Here is an 18,098-nt window from a genome sequence, read left to right as displayed (position 1 = left end):
ACCCCAAAGCCTCCTATGCTCCAGGGGAAAAATGTCTCAGTCAATCCAGCCTCTCCTTCTAACTCATACCATCAAGTCCTGGTAGCATTTCTGCAGTCTTTGTAGTTTAGTAATATCCTTTTTATAATAGGGTGACCAGAACTGTACCATTTTGCATCCTTTCTGTGACCTTGTCAAACGCGTTGAAGTAAAGCTTGATGCAGTGTACCATTAAAGAATTCATTGTGATGTAACCTATGGTTCATGCAGGTTTAGCACCACCTTTACTTTGTACCCTGTGCTCCAATTTGTAAAAATATCTTAACACCCTTTCTTGAACACCTTTCCTTCATTCAAATTATGTGATAATCCACATGTTTCAAATTATTACCTCATCCAATTGGTAGCACTTCAGATTTAATAAGAATAAATCCCAAAACCTTCATTTGACTAAACTGTTAATCAATTAATTCGACTAGAGACAGTTACATGGGTTACAGAGACTCAATACCTGTACAGATGTATTGTTGGGCATGTGTTCCTTCAGCGGATAGCTACTAGGTCAATGTAAGTTTGTAGCTTTCGGTACAACTTGCATATCTAGCAATGCCTAAAATATTGTGGCCAGAGTTCTTGCTGTCTAGCTTCACTTAGCATTTGAGGGTCCTTGCCATCAGGACCCAGCGCATTTTATATCCTCAGTCTGTATCTTCAGAAAATTTTGTTTCAAATGAAGAGTAGATTCTGAACAGTGACCAGATGTTTATAATTGTAGGGTATTAGCCTCAAAGCTGTTCTGCAGTTTGCCGCTTCTCAGAGAGCGGTGGCATCACCCCACGTTATCCAGAAGCACCTGACCCGCTTAATGTCAGGTATGTATGAGCTTTTACTGGGCAGCTGATTATGCGATTCTTCATTTGCAATATGAACTGCATGTAATTTTGAAGCAGTAGTTGCTAATAAGTAGAGTTGAGTCAAATGAACTGAAAGAAAATACCCAAAAGAAATTCACACTGTGCTTGTGATTTTAATTTGACTTCTTTACATGTGGTCTCATTGTGAAAGGGGCCATTGTATTGTAAAAGGGTCTGTTTCACATACACTCATTTACAACTGAATCATTTACAGCATGTAACACCGATTATGTTACAAACTAGCACAGTAGCTTCTTGTGTTAATAAACATATTCATAGAAATAAACAACACAATTTCAAATATTGGGGAGTTGCTTGAATGAAGCAGTGGAATAAAGATGCCTCATCTGTTGCTGAGTCCTATTTGAAATTAATTAAGTTCCCCAGAACACAAACTGAACTCAGAAAAGAAGCGAGAGACTTGCATTCATTCAGATCTTTTCAAGACCTCAGGACATTCCATGGTGCTTTGCAGCCAATGAAACAGTTTTGAAGTGTACTCAGTTGTAACAAACATTGCAACCAGTTTGCTCAGTGAGGTCTCTCAAAAACCAATTATAGGATAATGATCAGATGATGGTTGAGGGAGAAATATTTTCCAGGAAGGATGACTCTGCTGCCCTTTGAATCATGCCATACAATTTTTACATTTTGAGAGGCCAGGTCGAGCCTCGGTTTAAGGTCTCATCTGAAAATGGATGAGACACTCAGCCAGCAGTCTCGCAGAGAAGTTGGAGGGAAAGATTGATGCTGGCAGCCTGAACAATCCACCTTCTGTGGTTTATGAATGAAAAGTCACAGTGGTCCAGTAAAGGGTGCTGCTCCAAGTTTGTGGTTTGCAATATTGATGGGCAGAGCTGAGGGAGCTTTGTTATGCAAGTGGCTGTATCACAGGTTCTTCTTATTGACTTCAATAGCAAATCTTTCTTACTGCTACGAACAGAAGTAGAAAATCTCTAAAACGCTATTAAGTTTATTCAGACACTGGTGCAGCATTTGAATATTACTCCTCCCGTCTAGCAATGTGCACAATGTTGGATTAAAGGCTTAATGTCTTCAATAACCAGTAGCATGTTAATTAAGCACTAGGAGCTTTCTGTTCCTGAGCCTTGGTAGCATCCAGAGCAACATTGATAGAAGTATTCGCAAGTCTTCAGGCGGAGGTGCTGAGTGGACGATCTATCTTGGCCGCCTCTGGAGCACCTCAGCATCATAGATGCCAGTCTTCGTCCAATTTGATTCACTCCTCGTGATATCAACAAATAGCTAAAGGCATTTGATACTGCAAAGACCTTCACAGTATTCTGACAATAGTGCTGAAGACTTGTGCTCCATTATTTGCTGCACCCCTAGCCAAGCTGTTTCAGCACAACTATAGAAACAGCATCTATCCAGCAATGTGGAAAATTGCCCAGGTACACAAAAAGCAGAACAAATCCAACCCAGCCAATAATTGCCCCATCAGTCTACGCTCAACCGTTAGTAAAGTGATAGAATGGGTCGTCAGCAGTGCTATCAAGTGGCACTTGATTAGCAATAACCTGTTCACTAATGCTCAGTTTGGCTTCTGCCAGGGGCACTCACCTTCTGACCTCATTAAAATCATGGTTCAAACATGGACAATAGAGCTGAAATCTAGATCCAAGGAGCCTGAACAAAACTGCAGTCAGTGGAAATTGGAAATGGAGAGGAGGATCTCTCAACTAGCTGGGGTCAGACCTGGCACAAAGGAAGCTGTTGTGTTTTTTGAAAGTCCGTCATATGTGTTCCAGGGCATCACTGCAGGAGTTCCTCAGGTCCGAGGCTCCACCATCTTTAGCTACTTTATCAATGCCCTTTCTTCCATCAAAAAGACAAAAATGGGGATGTTCACTGATGATTGCACCATTCAAATACTGAAGCAGTCCATGTTCTAATGCAGCAAGACCTGGACAATATCCAAGTTTAGGCTGGCAAGTGGTGTGTAACATTCACCCCACAAAAGTGCCATGCAATGATCATTTCCAACAAGAGAGAATTTAACCATTGCCCTTTGATATATAAAAACATTATCATCACTGAATCTCCCTCTATCAATGTCCTGGAGGTTACCCTTGACCAGAATCTTTACTTGTCCAGCGGTATGAATACTGGCTGCAAGAGCAGTTTAGAGGCGAAGAATCCTGTGACAGGTATTTCACCTCCTGACTCCCAAAGCCTATTCACAACCTACAAAACACAAGTTAGAAGTGTGAAGAAGTACTATCCCCTTTGCCTACATGAGTGCTGTTCCAGCAACACTCAAGAAATTTGACACCATCCAGGACAAAACAAACCGTGTCATTGGCATCCCATCCACATCGTCCACTCCCCCCACCAGGAATGCACAATAGCAGCAGTGTGTACATCTACAAGATGCACTTCAGGAACGCTGCAATGTTCCTTGCACAATATATTTCAAGCTGCCAACCACTATGTAGAAAGACAAGGGCAGCAAATACATGGGAAAATCATCCACCTGGAATTTCCCCTCTAAGCCTCACACTAACCTGACTTGGGAATACGTTCCTATTTTTCCACTGTCAATGGATCACAGTTCTGGAACTTCCTTCATAACACCACACAGACTGAGGCGGTTCAAGAAGGAAGCTCACCACCAACTTCTCAAGGGCACTTACGGGTGGGTAATAAATGCTGGCCTACCAGCAAACCCCACTTCCCTTGGATGAATGTAACCACTTATTTAAAAATATATCTGATGCTGAAATGTTTTATTTTGTGGTAGGATGTTGTCAGTTTTTGCTGAACATTGATCATTCAAGTTATTGTCTTGTATTGATTTGTACTGTATTTATTGTATTGTAAGAAACTCCAAATAATTTAGTTCAACATCATTCTGATAATCAACCATTCACTTTGATTATCTAAAGTGTTTTTACGTGATACGATTTTGTGTTTTGTTTTCTAGTTTTTGTGCCTTTCCTGGATGTTGAAGACACTCGGTCAATTCTGGATATTGACTTCTTCCACCTCTTGGTATGTTTATGGGCCTTTGTTTTTTTCATGGTACATGAGAAGATAATTGAAGCAACTTGTTTCTTCTGAATTCTTGATTCTGAGCCATTCAAGGAAGCACTTGTTCACATTCTGTAGTGGAAATCCTTTCCCAAAAATTTATTGAATCTAGAGGTCAGTTGATAGTTCCAAAGTTGAGATTGATAGATTTTTGTTAGGCAGGGATATTAAGGAAAAAGAGCAAAAACAGGTAAATTAATCTCCCTGAATGGCAAAATAAAGGCTTGAGGGGCTGATTAGCCTCTTTTTCCTATATATTACAGTTGCAGATTTGAACTTTTCGGGAGCTCTTCATTAAATAGATAGCATCACTTAGGAACCGTGTCTGGAGCACAACCAGGATTCACATTATTATTATTCACGGGATGTTGCTAGCCCAGCATTTTTATTGCCTAACTCTTCTTATCCTTAAGAAGATAGCGATGAGTTGCCTTCTTGGACCACCTTGGTCCATGTGATGTAGGTCCTGTGCTCTCAGGGAGGGGCTTCCATGAGTTTGATAATATAGTTTAACGATCTGGAGATCAAAACCATCTACAAATCTAGAGCCTGCTTCTTATTTTGTTTCTGGCTAAAGTGGATTTTGACGAGCCTTCGCTAAGTGCCAATGTTTGTACCTGTTTTATTCAGCCCACAACTGATCTCAAGTGCAGCTATTGCAGCTGTCTTCTTACCTTCTTCTGCAGTCCCTTAAAATGAAGGATGACTTGCTTTTACTCTGGTTTGATGGCTGAAACACCCAAATCTGCTTATATTAGCCTGGGCCTCCAGATTATTATTCTAGTGACATTATCAGTATACCACTGTCTCCCCTGGCCTGCTATAATTTGTTCTAATATCTAAAATGTAAAGAAATACAGGGTAAATAAGTTGCCTAGTAACCCATGACTTCAGTTTTTAGTTTGAAATCCTAGTCCTCCAGTAATGCTGGCACATTGGTAGCAATGATGAATTTCATCATCTATGCCTGCCTTCATAGAGAGAAAGCTGCAAAGATACAGATAGTGGTTCACATGCTCCAGGATTTAGCTGTTGATCTTAATCAACAGGATGTGGTCTCATGTTGTGGAAGCTGTTTGAAAGTGGGCCTTAGTTTTCTGGGTGTTTAGTAAAAGGCCCATTTTCACACATGCTTCAGCGAAGGACGGAATGTTAACCTAGAGCTCAGTTTCTGAGTGAGTGCACACACACGAGCATCGTATGCATACTGAAGCTCAGTGAGCTGAGGTTGGAGTAATTTTGGTTTCGGATTGAAGATGATGTAGGTTGAACAGTTTCTATCTGTTCTGAAGGTTATCTCTACGCCTGTGGATAACTTACTGCAACAGTGATTTACAATAAAAAGACTTGAGTCTTTTATTACATGTGAAAGTGGAAAACTATATTGATTAGTCAAGCATCATAAGTAATAAATTAGTTAATTGTCCCCAGTCTTAAGACTTGCTCTTTCCACCAAATAACCTCTACTTAATTAATTTGGGAACACAAGGACAAGTAATTCTCATTGAGTGGATATGGTTGTTAATCTATGACCCACCCTTTCTCTTCCTCTTCCTAAAACATGACCACGGAAACAGATGGATTCCTTTAAAGATGTAGATAACTGAAGCCTATTTTAAAATTTTATTTGCTTCCCACTCACCACGCTGTAAATATCTGCTTGATTTGTGTGATTGATGATAACTTTGTCTTTTGCAAGTTGAAATGCAGTTAACTTCAGTATTGTTACATCTGATTTGTTTTTCAGGTAAGCCTCATCTTAGCATTTCCTTCATTGTACTGGGAGGAGACTGTGGAGCTACAACCTTCAGACATCAGCTGTGCATTCAACAACCTTTACCTCTTCCACCTGGTTACGATGGCACACATTGTACAGATACTTTTTACCTCAACAACAGGTGAGTGCTATAAGACTCATATCATAGAATCCCTACAGTGCAGAAGGAGGCTATTTGGCCCATCAAGCCTACCCCGACAACATTCTCCACCCAGGCCGTATCCGCATAACCCATGTATTTATCCTGCTAATCCTCTTGACAAGAAGAGTCAATTTAACATGGCCAATCCATCTGACCTGCGCATCTTTGCAATTGAATATAATATACCTTTTGGTATTCACAAAATTAGATATAATAAAGAATGATATTTATTTCTCTCACCTATGCAAAATGTTGCAGGACTATGGAAAAAGAGCGGCTGATACAAGATAGATGAGCCAAATGGCCTGGATACTAGAAACAGTTTCTCTGACTTCCAAGAAATAGCTGTTTGGTAAATCAGAACTTGATCATTGCTTTGCATCTCGCAGGAAGTTCATTTGACTGTTCCATTCCAAAGGGGAATTTGAGCACAGAATGGAGCCTATTAAGAATGAAAGGAAGTTATTACATGCAGTTGCAGATGTAAATGTCACAAACGTAACAGCCGCATGTCAGGACTATGCAAAGGTGTAGGTAATGGAACGTCTCTTTTTAAATAAAGTAACAGCTCTTAAAGCATCTCTAAGAGCAAAATTGGCCAACTGATGTAAGCATCGTTTTTGTGTGTGTGGCTGATTTACTTGCTGACTAGGATTTGCTTTACACTAATAATGAGACTTGATTTATTATCGTTGAAATACAAGATTCTATCATTCTATAAAACCTGTATTTTCCCTCCAATTTTCTGAGTAACTTTACTGTTCTTAAATTACTGTGTTCTCACACTGATTTAAAAGCCGCTTTGGAAGCGGGAGGTCATAAAGAAGTTTATATTACCCGAATACCACTGGCCAAACTGAGGTTGAGGCTGTTCTTGCTTCCAAGGTTCCTGCTTCTTGTGCTGATGTTGTCTGTGGAGTGTCAGGTCTTGCTCTGATCTGAGCAGCCCCTCTGAATACAATTCTCCAGCTCATCTCCAAGCGCCACTGGCTTACTATCAGTTACTATTGTCAGCATGGTAACCGAGATGCTGATTTCTCCCATGTAGTTACAGCAGTTTGATACAGCAATGTAATTAACACAAACTGATTCACGGAGTAATTGAATTATCTGTCCCAGGGAAGATGATACAAAAGACGGTATTGAATATTATAATTTCCCTCTAGATTGAACTGACCCTAGGGGCTGTCTCAAAAACTTTTCTACCGAAACACGATCTATTGTTCCGCCGAAATCTCGCTATGTTGTCTCATCGACTCCTATTCATTGTAGTTAGTCAAGGTAAATGGCTTGTATATCTGTGTGGCCTGAAGTCTGTGTATGAATTCTGAAAGCTTCCTGGCTTACTACCTCAGTTCCCTTCCCAGGATTCCATTCAGTTGACTAATTTTTCCCAGCATGCTGTTTAGTTGGCCAATTTTCCCAGCTTGCCATTCAGTTGGCCAGTTTTACTTTTGGTGTCCCAAAAGAGCTGTTACTTTATTTAAAAATAGATATTCCACTACCTATATGGGGTAGGAAGTGACAGCCATTTGCTCATCCGTTCATTAGGGCGAGGCTATGACCAGAGTGTAGCTGTCTGTTTTAAATTTCAAATAATGTTTGGCAGTTAACTGTCATTTGCCTTCAAGTGTGTGCATTCTCCTTGGCAATGGTGCTACCAATCAGAGTCCACTTGCCAACCGATCGGTATTCTGTTCCCGTATGCTATAAATTGTTGCTCCCTTTCAATTTGTATTCCAGCAAATTATCTTGATGAGCACAAAAGGTGTCTCTCTTTTCATCAATATTCCAAGAAATAGAAAGATGAGTTAAAGGAGCATTTGAGAATTAGCTCAAATCCCATCTATCATGAGCCTTTTCACAGTTGGCCCTCAGCTGGTCACCTTGAACAAAAGTTGAAACTGGGCAGTATTTGATATTTGCCAGATCCCAGCTGTACCGAGTACAGTAAGAAGTCTCACAACACCAGGTTAAAGTACAACAGGTTTATTTGGTAGCACAAGCCACTAGCTTTCAGAGCGCTGTCCCTTCATTAGGCAAGTGGGATTTCAGTTCACAAACAGGGCATATATAGACACAAACTCAATTTACAAAATAATGGTTGGAATGCGAGTCTTTGCAGGTAATCAGGTCTTAAAGGTACAGACAATGTGAGTGGAAAGAGGGTTAAGCACTGGTTAAAGAGATGTGTATTGTCTCCAGCTAGGACAGTTAGTGAGATTTTGCAAGCCCGGGGAGGTCGTGGGGGTTACACTTAGCGTGACATGAACCCAAGATCCCAGTTGAGGCCGTCCTCATATGCGTACAACTTGGCTGTCAGCTTCTGCTCAGCAACTCTGTTGTTGTGTGTTGTGAAGGCCTCCTTGAAGAACGCTTATCTGAAGATCAGAGGCCGAATGCTTGTGACAGCATTCGGCCTCTGATCTTCGAGTAAGCGTTCTCCAAGACAGCCTGATCAGTTCAAAGTCTGCCCCATTTAGCATGGTGATAGGGCCACACAACATGATGGAGATTATTCTCAATGTGAAGGCGGGACTTTGTCTCTACAAGGACTGTGTGGTGGTCACTCTTACTGATACTGTCATGGACAGATACATCTGCTGCCGACGTATTGGTAAGGATGAGGTCAAATATGTAATTTCCTCTTGTTGGTTCCTTCACCACCTGCTGCAGACCCAGTCTAGAAGTTACATCCTTTAGGACCTGACCAGCTTGATCAGTAGAGTATCTATCGAACACTCTTGGTGGTAACCTTGAAATCCCCCACCCAGAGTACATTTTGTGCCGTTGCCACCCTCAGTTCTTCCTCCAAATGATGTTTAACATGGAGGAATACTGATTCGTCAGCCAAAGGAGGATGGTACATGGTAACCATAAAAAGTTTTTCCCTGGAGATAGGAGGCTTTGGGATGATCTAATAGAGGTCTACAAAATAATGAGGGACATCGTTAAGGTCAATAGTCAACATCTTTTCCCAAAGTTAGGAGAGTCTAAAACTAGAGGGCACAGGTTTAAGGTGAGAGAGGAGAGATACAAAAGGATCCAGGTGGACAATTTTTTCCACGCAGTGTGTGGTGAGTGTCTGGAATGAGCTGCCGGTAGTAGAGGTGGGTACAGTTGTCTTTTAAGAAGCACCTAGACAGTTACATATGTAAGATTGGTATAGAGGAGAATGGGCCAAATGTGGGCAATTAGAACTAACCCTGAGGTTTCCATGTTCAACCTTTAAGCCATGAAACTTCAGGGGTCCGGAGTCGATGTTAAGGACTTCCAGGGCAACACTCTCCCAACTGTATACCACTGTGCCACCCCTGCTGGGTCTGTCCTGCTGGTGGGACAAGACATATCCAGGGATGGTAATGGTGGTGTCAAGGGCATTATCTAAAAGGTATAATTCGGTGAGAATGACCATGTCAGGTTGTTGCTTGACTAACCTGTGAGACAGCTGTCCCAATTTTGGCACTAGCCCCCATATGTTAATAAGGTGGACTTCGCAGGGTTAGCAGGGCTGTTTGTTTTGCCTTTGTCTTTTCCAGTGCCTAGGTCGATGCCAGGTGGCCCATCCAGTTTCATTTGTTTGTCGAGACTTTGTAGCAATTGTTACAACTGAGTGGCTTGCGAGGCCATTTCAGAAGGTTGAGAGTCAACAACATTGCTACATTCCAAGGGGATTATCCATTTGGCCTTTTGAGTTCTCCAGCTAGGTCCATCAGAACTGTACACAGTATTCCAAGTGTGGCCTTATCAATGTCTTGTACAACTTCAACAATATGTCCCAATTCCTGAATTCAGCATTCTAACCGAAGAAACCAAGTATGCTGAATGCCTTCTTCACCACTCTGTCCACCTGTGACTCCACTTAAAAGGAGCTAGGAACCTCTACCTCTAGATCTTTGTTCTCTAACTCTCCCAATACCCTACCATTAACTGAGTAAGTCCTGCCCAGGTTTGATCTACCAGAATCCATCACCTCACATTTAAATTCCACCTGTTCAATTGATCAAGATCCCTTGGCAATCCTAGATAACCTTCTTCACTGTCCACTATGCCACAATCTTGGTGTCATCTACAACCTTACTAACCATGCCTCTTAAATTCTCATCCAAATCAATAACATAAATGACAAATAACAGTGGATCCAGCACCAATCTTTGAGGCCCACTGCTGGTCATAGGCCTCCAGTTTGAAAAAAAACATCTAAACCACCCTCTGTCTTCTGTCATCAACTTTCGGAGCATTGTGCCTTCTTCAGGTGAGTCAACAGTTGTGTTCACAAACAGGGCATACAAAGAGACAGACTCAATTTACAAGATATGGTTGGAGCGCGAGTCTTTATAGGTAATCAAGTCTTTCCAGATACAGACAATGCAAGTGGAGAGGAGTTTAAGCACAGGTTAAAGTGGTGTGAATTAGAACATAGAACATTACAGTGCAGAACAGGTCCTTTGGCACCGACCAGTTAAGAAACAATGAACCTCTAACCTAAACCAATCCGTTTCCATCCATAAACCTATCCATGGATCTCTTAAACGCCCCCAAACTAGGCGCATTTACAACTGCAGCAGGCAGGGCATTCCAATCCCTCACCACCCTCTGGGTAAAGAACCTACCCCTGACATCCGTCCTATAACTACCCCCCCTTAATTTAAAGCCATGCCCCATCGTGCTAGCTTTCTCCATCCGAGGAAAAAGGCTATCACTGTCCACCCTATCTAAACCTCTAATCATCTTATATGTTTCAATAAGATCCCCTCTTAGCCGCCTTCTTTCTAACGAAAACAACCCCAAATCCCTCAGTCTCTCCTGATAGGACCTCCCCTCCATACCAGGCAACATCCTGGTAAACCTCCTCTGCACCCTCTCCAAAGCCTCCACATCCTTCCTATAATGTGGGGACCAGAACTGCACACAATACTCCAAGTGCGGCCGCACCAGAGTTGTGTACAGTTGCAACGTGACGCTGCGACTCCTAAATTCAATCCCCCTACCAATAAACGCCAAGACACCGTATGCCTTCTTAACAACCTTATCTACTTGATTCCCAACTTTCAGGGATCTATGTACACATACACCTAGATCCCTCTGTTCATCCACACTATTCAGAGTCCTCCCATTAGCCCTATACTCGACACATCTGTTATTCCTGCCAAAGTGAATTACCTCACACTTCTCCGTATTAAACTCCATCCGCCACCTCTCGGCCCAGCTCTGCAACCTGTCCAAGTCTCCCTGCAAACTATGACACCCTTCCTCACTATCTACCACACCTCCGACTTTGTCATCAGCAAATTTACTAATCCACCCAACTATACTCTCATCCAGATCATGTATAAAAATTACAAACAGCAGTGGCCCCAAAACAGATCCCTGAGGCACACCACTCGTAACTGAACTCCATGACGAATGCTAACCATCAACCACCACCCTCTGTCTCCTATCTGCTAGCTAATTCCTGATCCAATTACCTAGATTACCCCCAATCCCATACATCTGCATTTTCTGCAGAAGCCTTCCATGGTGAACCTTATCAAACGCCTTACTAAAGTCCATATATACCACGTCAACTGCCTTACCCCCATCCACCTCTTTGGTCACTTTCTCAAAAAACTCAATAAGGTTAGTAAGGCACGACCTACCCGCTACAAAACCATGCTGACTATCTCCAATCAATTCATTACTCTCCAAATAATTATAAATCCTATCCCTAATAATTTTTTCTAAAACCTTGCCTACAACAGAAGTAAGACTCACCGGTCTATAATTCCCGGGGAAGTCTCTGTTCCCCTTCTTAAACAATGGGACAACATTCGCTATCCTCCAATCTTCCGGCACTATACCTGAGACCAACGACGACCTGAAGGTCAGAGCCATAGGCTCTGCAATCGCCTCTCTTGCCTCCCAGAGAATCCTAGGATAAATCCCGTCCGGCCCAGGGGACTTATCTATTTTCAAACCCTCAAGAATATCCAGCACATCCCCCCTATCAACTGCAATACTGTCTAGTTTACACCCCTGTAACCCAGGGTTCTCCTCAGCTACATTTATGTCCCCCTGCGTGAACACCGAAGAGAAATATTGGTTCAATGCCTCTCCAATCTCTTCCGGTTCCACACATAACTTCCCTCTGCTGTCTGTAACTGGCCCTAATCTTGCCCTAACCAACCTTCTGTTCTTAACATATCTACAGAACGCCTTAGGATTCTCCTTAATCCTATCAGCCAAAGTCTTCTCATGTCCTCTTTTAGCCCTTCTTAACTCACTCTTCAACTCCCTCCTAGCCAATCTAAAGCTTTCTAGTGCACTACCTGAGCCCTCAAGTCTCATCCGAACATAAGCCTCCTTTTTCTTTTTAACCAGCGAATCAACTTTTTTAGTGCACCACGGTTCCCTAGCTCGACCAATTCCTCCTTGCCTGACAGGGACATACATATCAAGGACTCGCAGTAGCTGCTCCTTGAAAAAAAACTCCACATTTCGGACGTTCCCAGTCCCTATAGTCTCCTAGTCCAACCTATGCTTCCTAATTCTCTCCTAATAGCCTCATAATTACCCTTCCCCCAGCTAAAACTACTGACCCGAGGTTCATGCCTATCCCTTTCCATCACTAAGGTGAACGTAACCGAATTGTGGTCACTATCACCAAAATGCACACCAACTTCCAAGTCTAGCACCTGGTCTGGCTCATTTCCCAGCACCAAATCCAATATAGCCTCACCTCTAGTTGGCCTATCTACATACTGAGTCAAAAAACCTTCCTGCACGCTTTGTACAAAAACTGACCCCTCTAACGAGCTAGAGCTATAGCAATTCCAATCAATATTAGTAAAGTTAAAGTCCCCCATAACAATTACCCTATTACTTTCACTCCTAACCAGGATCATCTCTGCAATCCTTTCCTCAACCTCTCTAGAACTTTTAGGAGGTCTATAAAAGACTCCCAACAGGGTGACCTCTCCTCTCCTATTTCTAATCTCCGCCCATACTACCTCAACAGACAAGTCCTCATCAAACTTCCTCTCTGACACTGTGATACAATCCTTGACTAATAATGCTACCCCTCCCCCCCTTCTACCTCCTTCTCTGCTCCGACTGAAGCATTTGAACCCCGGAACCTGCAACAACCATTCCTGACCCTGCTCTATCCATGTCTCTGAAATGGCCACAACATCAAAGTCCCAGGTACTGATCCACGCTGCAAGTTCATCCACTTTATTGCGAATACTCCTCGCATTAAAGTATACGCATTTCAAACCCTGCTCTGCCCCACCCCCATGATGCCGTGCATTGCAGTCCCCATCTATGCCCCCCTCACTTTCACCCCCTCTACTCAGGATCCCACCCCCCCTCCGAATCAGTTTAAACCTCCCTGCATAGCCTTTGCAAATTTATCCCCCAGGATATTGGATCCCCTCTGATTCAGGTGTAGACCATCACTCTTATAGAGGTCCCACCTTCCCCAGAATGAGCCCCAATTGCTCAAGTACCTGAATCCCTCCCTCCTGCACCATCCCCTCAGCCACGAGTTCAAACTTTCCCTCTCTCTATTCCGCTCTAAACTATCCCGTGGCACAGGCAAGAGTCCCGAGATAACCACTCTGTCTGACTTGGCCTTTAGTTTCCACCCCAACTCCATAAATTTCTGCTTAATATCCCCTTCCCTTAACCTCCCTATGTCATGCGTCCCCACATGAGCTATGACTTGGGGTTGATCTCCCTCTCCCCTAAGAGTCCTGAATACCCTGTCCGATACATCCCGGACCCCAGCCCCTGGGAGGCAACACACCAGCCCTAAGTCCCTACCATTACTTCCGACTCTCCTATCCGTCCCCCTAACTGTGGAGTCCCCAATCACTAGGCCCAATCTTTTACATTCCCTAACCACCTGAGCTTTCACAGTAGGCTCACCCCCAGAGACTTGCTCCCTTTGGCTATCTCCAGTTGATTCCTCCTCAACTGTAGCCTCCAGGACCGAAAACCTATTTTGGAGGGGAACAGCCCTAGGGGATTGTCCCCCCAATTGCTTCTTTCCCCTCTTCCTGGCATTTACCCAAGACTCATTTCTAGGAGTGACTATGTCCTTATAACTCCTATCGATGTCCGCCTCCGCCTCCCGAATTATGCGGAGTTCCTCCAATTCCAACTCCAGCTCCTTAACACGCTCCTCCAGAAGCTGCAATCGAACACACTTCCTACAGGTAAAATCACCAGAGACACTACTGGTGTCCCTCACCACATACATCCCACAGGAGATGCAGCTTACTGCCTGAACTGCCATCCCTGAAACAATTACCAGCAGAGAAAAAAAAATATAAATTAAGAAAAAACTTCCCACACACTTATAATTAGGTTAGATTTAGGCTATAGTTGTTTCAGTGATTGTTCGCCATGAATCTCACACTCCTCAACACCTCATACACAACTCTATATCAGAGTGGATATGTTCACACGTGAGATGATGGCATCCGTGTCAGTGATTTGGCATGTCTTGCAGATGTTGCTGTGGTGTCGTGGTCACTGTTCTCCTGAAGACTGGGTAGTTTGCTGCGGACAGTGGTCTGTTTGAGGTTGTGCAATTGTTTGAAAGCAAGAAGTGAGGGTATGGGATGGTCTTGGCAAGATGTTCGTCTTATCGATGACATGTTGAAGGCTCTGGAGAAGATGTCGTAGCTTCTTCACTCCGGAGGAGTACTAGATGATGAAAGGTACTCTGTCCGCCATGTCCCGTGTTTGTCTTCTGAGGAGGTCGGTGTGCAGTTTTTCACTGAGGCACTTCCGAACTGTCGATCAACGAGTTGAGCACCATATCCTGTTCTTATGAGGGCGTCTATAGGGCCTGCTGCGATCCTCCTCATCTGAGCAGATCCTGTGTACGGAGGGCTTGTCCATAGGGGATGGCTTCTTTATCGTATTTAGGGTGGAAGCTGGAGAAGTGGAGCATCATGAGGTTATCCATGGGCTTGCGGTACAGTGAAGTGTTGAGGTTACCATCCTTGAAGGAGATGCATGTGTTCAAGAATGCAACAGATTCTGGAGAATAGCCCATGGTGAGTCTGATGATAGGATGTCACTTGTGCTCTACAGCAGCTAGTCTGTATCCTGAGTGCAAGTTGAGAATATGGCCTCCATCTTGGTTTCCAGGTTGCGGCTGGACAACCTCAAACAGACCATTGTCCGCAGCAAACTACCCAGTCTTCAGGAGAACAGTGACCACGACACCACAGCAACCTCTGCAAGACATGCCAAATCACTGACACGGATGCCACCATCTCACGTGTGAACATATCCACTCTGATATAGAGTTGTGTATGAGGTGTTGAGGAGTGTGAGATTCATGGTGAACAATCACTGAAACAACTATATGATAACATCAACAAGTTCCATCCCACCATTTAACTTGGTGTTGTGAGCCTTCTTACTGTGCTTACCCCAGTCCAACGCCAGCATCTCCACATCCTGTCAGCAAGCCAATGTCGCATCCAATTAGCTACCTCACCTGGGACCCCGTGCGATTTAACCTTGTGCAACAACTTACCATGCAGTACCCTGTCAAAGTCCTTGCTGAAGTCCATGTAGACAGTGTCGACTGCACTGTCCTCATATACTTTTTTGGATACCCCTTTATTCAAACTCGTGATTTTCCACTCTCGAAGCCACACTGATTTTTTCCCTAATCAATCCTTGCCTGTCTAAATGCCTGTAGATCCTGTCTCTCAGGATATCTTCTAACAATTAAACCGCTACAGACATTAGGGTCACTGGCCTGTAGTTCCCAGGCTATTCCCTGCAATGGCATAACATTTGCCACCTTCCAATCTTCAGGCTGTCATTTGAAATATCTCTCCTAGGGGATCTGCAATTTCCTGCCCAGTCTCCCACAATGTTCTGGGATACACTTCGTCAGGTCCCAGGGGTTTTATCTACCTTGATGTGCTTTAAGACTTCCAGCATCACCACCTCTGTAATATGTTCACTCCCCAATATATCACTATTTATTTTCCCAAGTTCTCTAACATCCATGCCTTTCTCAACAATACTGATGAGAAATATTCATTTAGGATCTCAGCCATCTCTTGTGGCTCTGCACATAGATGATCTTGTTGATTCTTAAGAGGTTCTATTCTCTCCTTGGTTACTCTTTTACCTTTTATGTATTGGTAGAAGCTCTTTGGATTCTCCTTTATTGCTAAAGCAATAAAGCGTGTCCCCTTTTTGCCTTCCTGATTTCTCATGTCAATTCAATTTGCTTCATGTGATTTTACAAAACAACTGAACATGCCTGATGCTGAAAAGCTAAGGGCCCTGACAACATCCTGGTGATACTACTAAAAACTTGTGCTCCAGAACTAGCCACACCCTAGCCGAGCTGTTCAATTACAACACTGTTATCTACCCAACAGTGTGGATAATTGCTCAGGCAGGACTGGATATTAAATATTCTTGGATTCAGGGTGTTCTGAAGAGATAGGAAAGGAGGAGAGATGGAAATATTGGTTGCAGTGCTGGAGACAGAGGATGTCCCGGGGTTTCAAGGGCAGAATCTATTTTACTGGAGCTAAGTAGCAGTAAAGATGTAATTACATTGTAAGATTTGGTCTGTAGGCCAGTTGGGAAATTTCAGATGAAATAAAGATTGACCGATTAGTGGATAGTCTGGAGGATAGCTATAATCTACAAAACGATATCAATGAGTTGGTGGATTGAGAGGTAAAGTGGCAGATGGATTTTAACAAGCGAAGTATGAAATTATGCACTTAAGGAGGTCAAACAATTATAGGGAATAAATTATAAGTGGGAATATACCAAGAAGAATAGATGAAGAGAGGGATCTTGGCATACAAGTACTCAGGCCCCTAGAGGAGCAGTTCAAGTAGACGTGGTTGTAAAGAAGGCATATGCGATGCTGTTCTTCATTGGTAGAGGGAAAGAATATAAAAGTAAGGATATAATGTTGGAATTATATGAAATACTGGTGTATTGTGTGCAGTTCTGGTCACCATATTACAGGAAGGACGTAATTGCTATGGAGAGAGTGCAGAGGAGGTTTGTAGAAATGTTGCCAGGGCCAGAGAAGTGTAGCTTTGAAGAGAGATTGGATGGGCTGGAGTTATTTTCCTTGGAACAAAGAAGGCTGACTTGATAAAAGTGCACAGAATTGTAAGGGGAAGAGAGAGAGAGAGTGGACAGAATAAAATTATTTCCCTTGGTGGAGAATGCTCGAACCAGGGAACATAGATTGAAGATAAATGGTAGTAGGTATAGAGGGGATATGAGGAAGAACTTTTTTTATGCAGGGTTGGTGTCTGGAATTTGCTACCCAAGTTGCTGGTGAAGGCAGAGACCCTGAACTCTTTTAGAAGTACCTGGATCTGCGCCTTAAGTTCTGTATGGGCCGGGTGCAGGAAGGTGGCATTAGAAAGAGCACACAGGTGTCGTCAGGCGGCATGAGCAAGGTGGGCTAAATTATCTCATTCTGTGCTGTACTTTTCTATGGTTCTAGAACAAAGAACAACCCAGCACGGGAAACAGGCCCTTTGGCCCAACGAGCCCGTGCCGCCGCATCACCCTACACCTATTCTACCCTGCATGTCTACGAATGGAACCCCTAACTTAGCCAGATTCAGGGGAAAATAGTGTCAATTTGGTAAAACCAATCAGCCTAAGAGCACATCTTTGGGGTGTGGGAGGAAACCGGAGCGCCCAGAGGAAACCCACGCAACCACAGGGAGAATGCGCAAACTCCCACAGACACAGGCCCAAATCCATGTATCTGCACAGCTAGCAGTGCTAGTCACCGAGCTGTTGCGGTGGCCGTCTACCGGTCCAGGATCAAGCATACACACCGACACGAAGTACTCGGCCACTCCCGGAACTTCCAAGAGCAGCCCACGCACGACCCACCGTGTGCATGCCCCTCGTTTGACACGAGGTGGACCTCCACCTGCGGAATAAAAAGACAAAAACGTTAATCTTACAAGCCTGCTTTTCCGGTGTCTCCCGAGGTTCTAACCTTATTTAATAGCCCCTACCATAACCCTCCATCCTCGTTTCACTCATGCGTCTATCTAACTGAACCTTAAACGAGTCCAACGTTCCTGCCTCCACCACCCTACTCAGCGCGTTCCACACCCCCACAACTCTCTGCGTAAAGAACCTTCCTCTCACTTCCAAATTATACCTCTCCCCCCTCACCCTTAAATCATGACCTCTCGTGTTTGTGCCCAGTCTAGGG

At 43.6% G+C, this 18,098-nt stretch overlaps 1 protein-coding gene across 1 annotated transcript in view; it reads left to right on the top strand.

Moving 5' to 3' along the window:
- ubr1 (ubiquitin protein ligase E3 component n-recognin 1) overlaps positions 1–18,098 on the top strand; it is a 212,293-nt gene that overhangs the window by 171,000 nt on the left and 23,195 nt on the right. The window contains exons 37-39 of the mRNA XM_080202946.1: positions 755–851; positions 3,841–3,908; positions 5,695–5,845. Of these exons, the coding sequence (XP_080059072.1) occupies positions 755–851; positions 3,841–3,908; positions 5,695–5,845 (316 nt within the window). The remainder of the gene's footprint in view (positions 1–754; positions 852–3,840; positions 3,909–5,694; positions 5,846–18,098) is intronic.

The sequence above is a fragment of the Carcharhinus amblyrhynchos genome, chromosome 14, assembly GCF_965287045.1.
Source record: "Carcharhinus amblyrhynchos chromosome 14, sCarAmb.v2.hapA, whole genome shotgun sequence".
Classification (NCBI taxonomy): Eukaryota; Metazoa; Chordata; class Chondrichthyes; order Carcharhiniformes; family Carcharhinidae; genus Carcharhinus; species Carcharhinus amblyrhynchos.
This window is presented reverse-complemented; position numbering and strand designations above follow the sequence as displayed.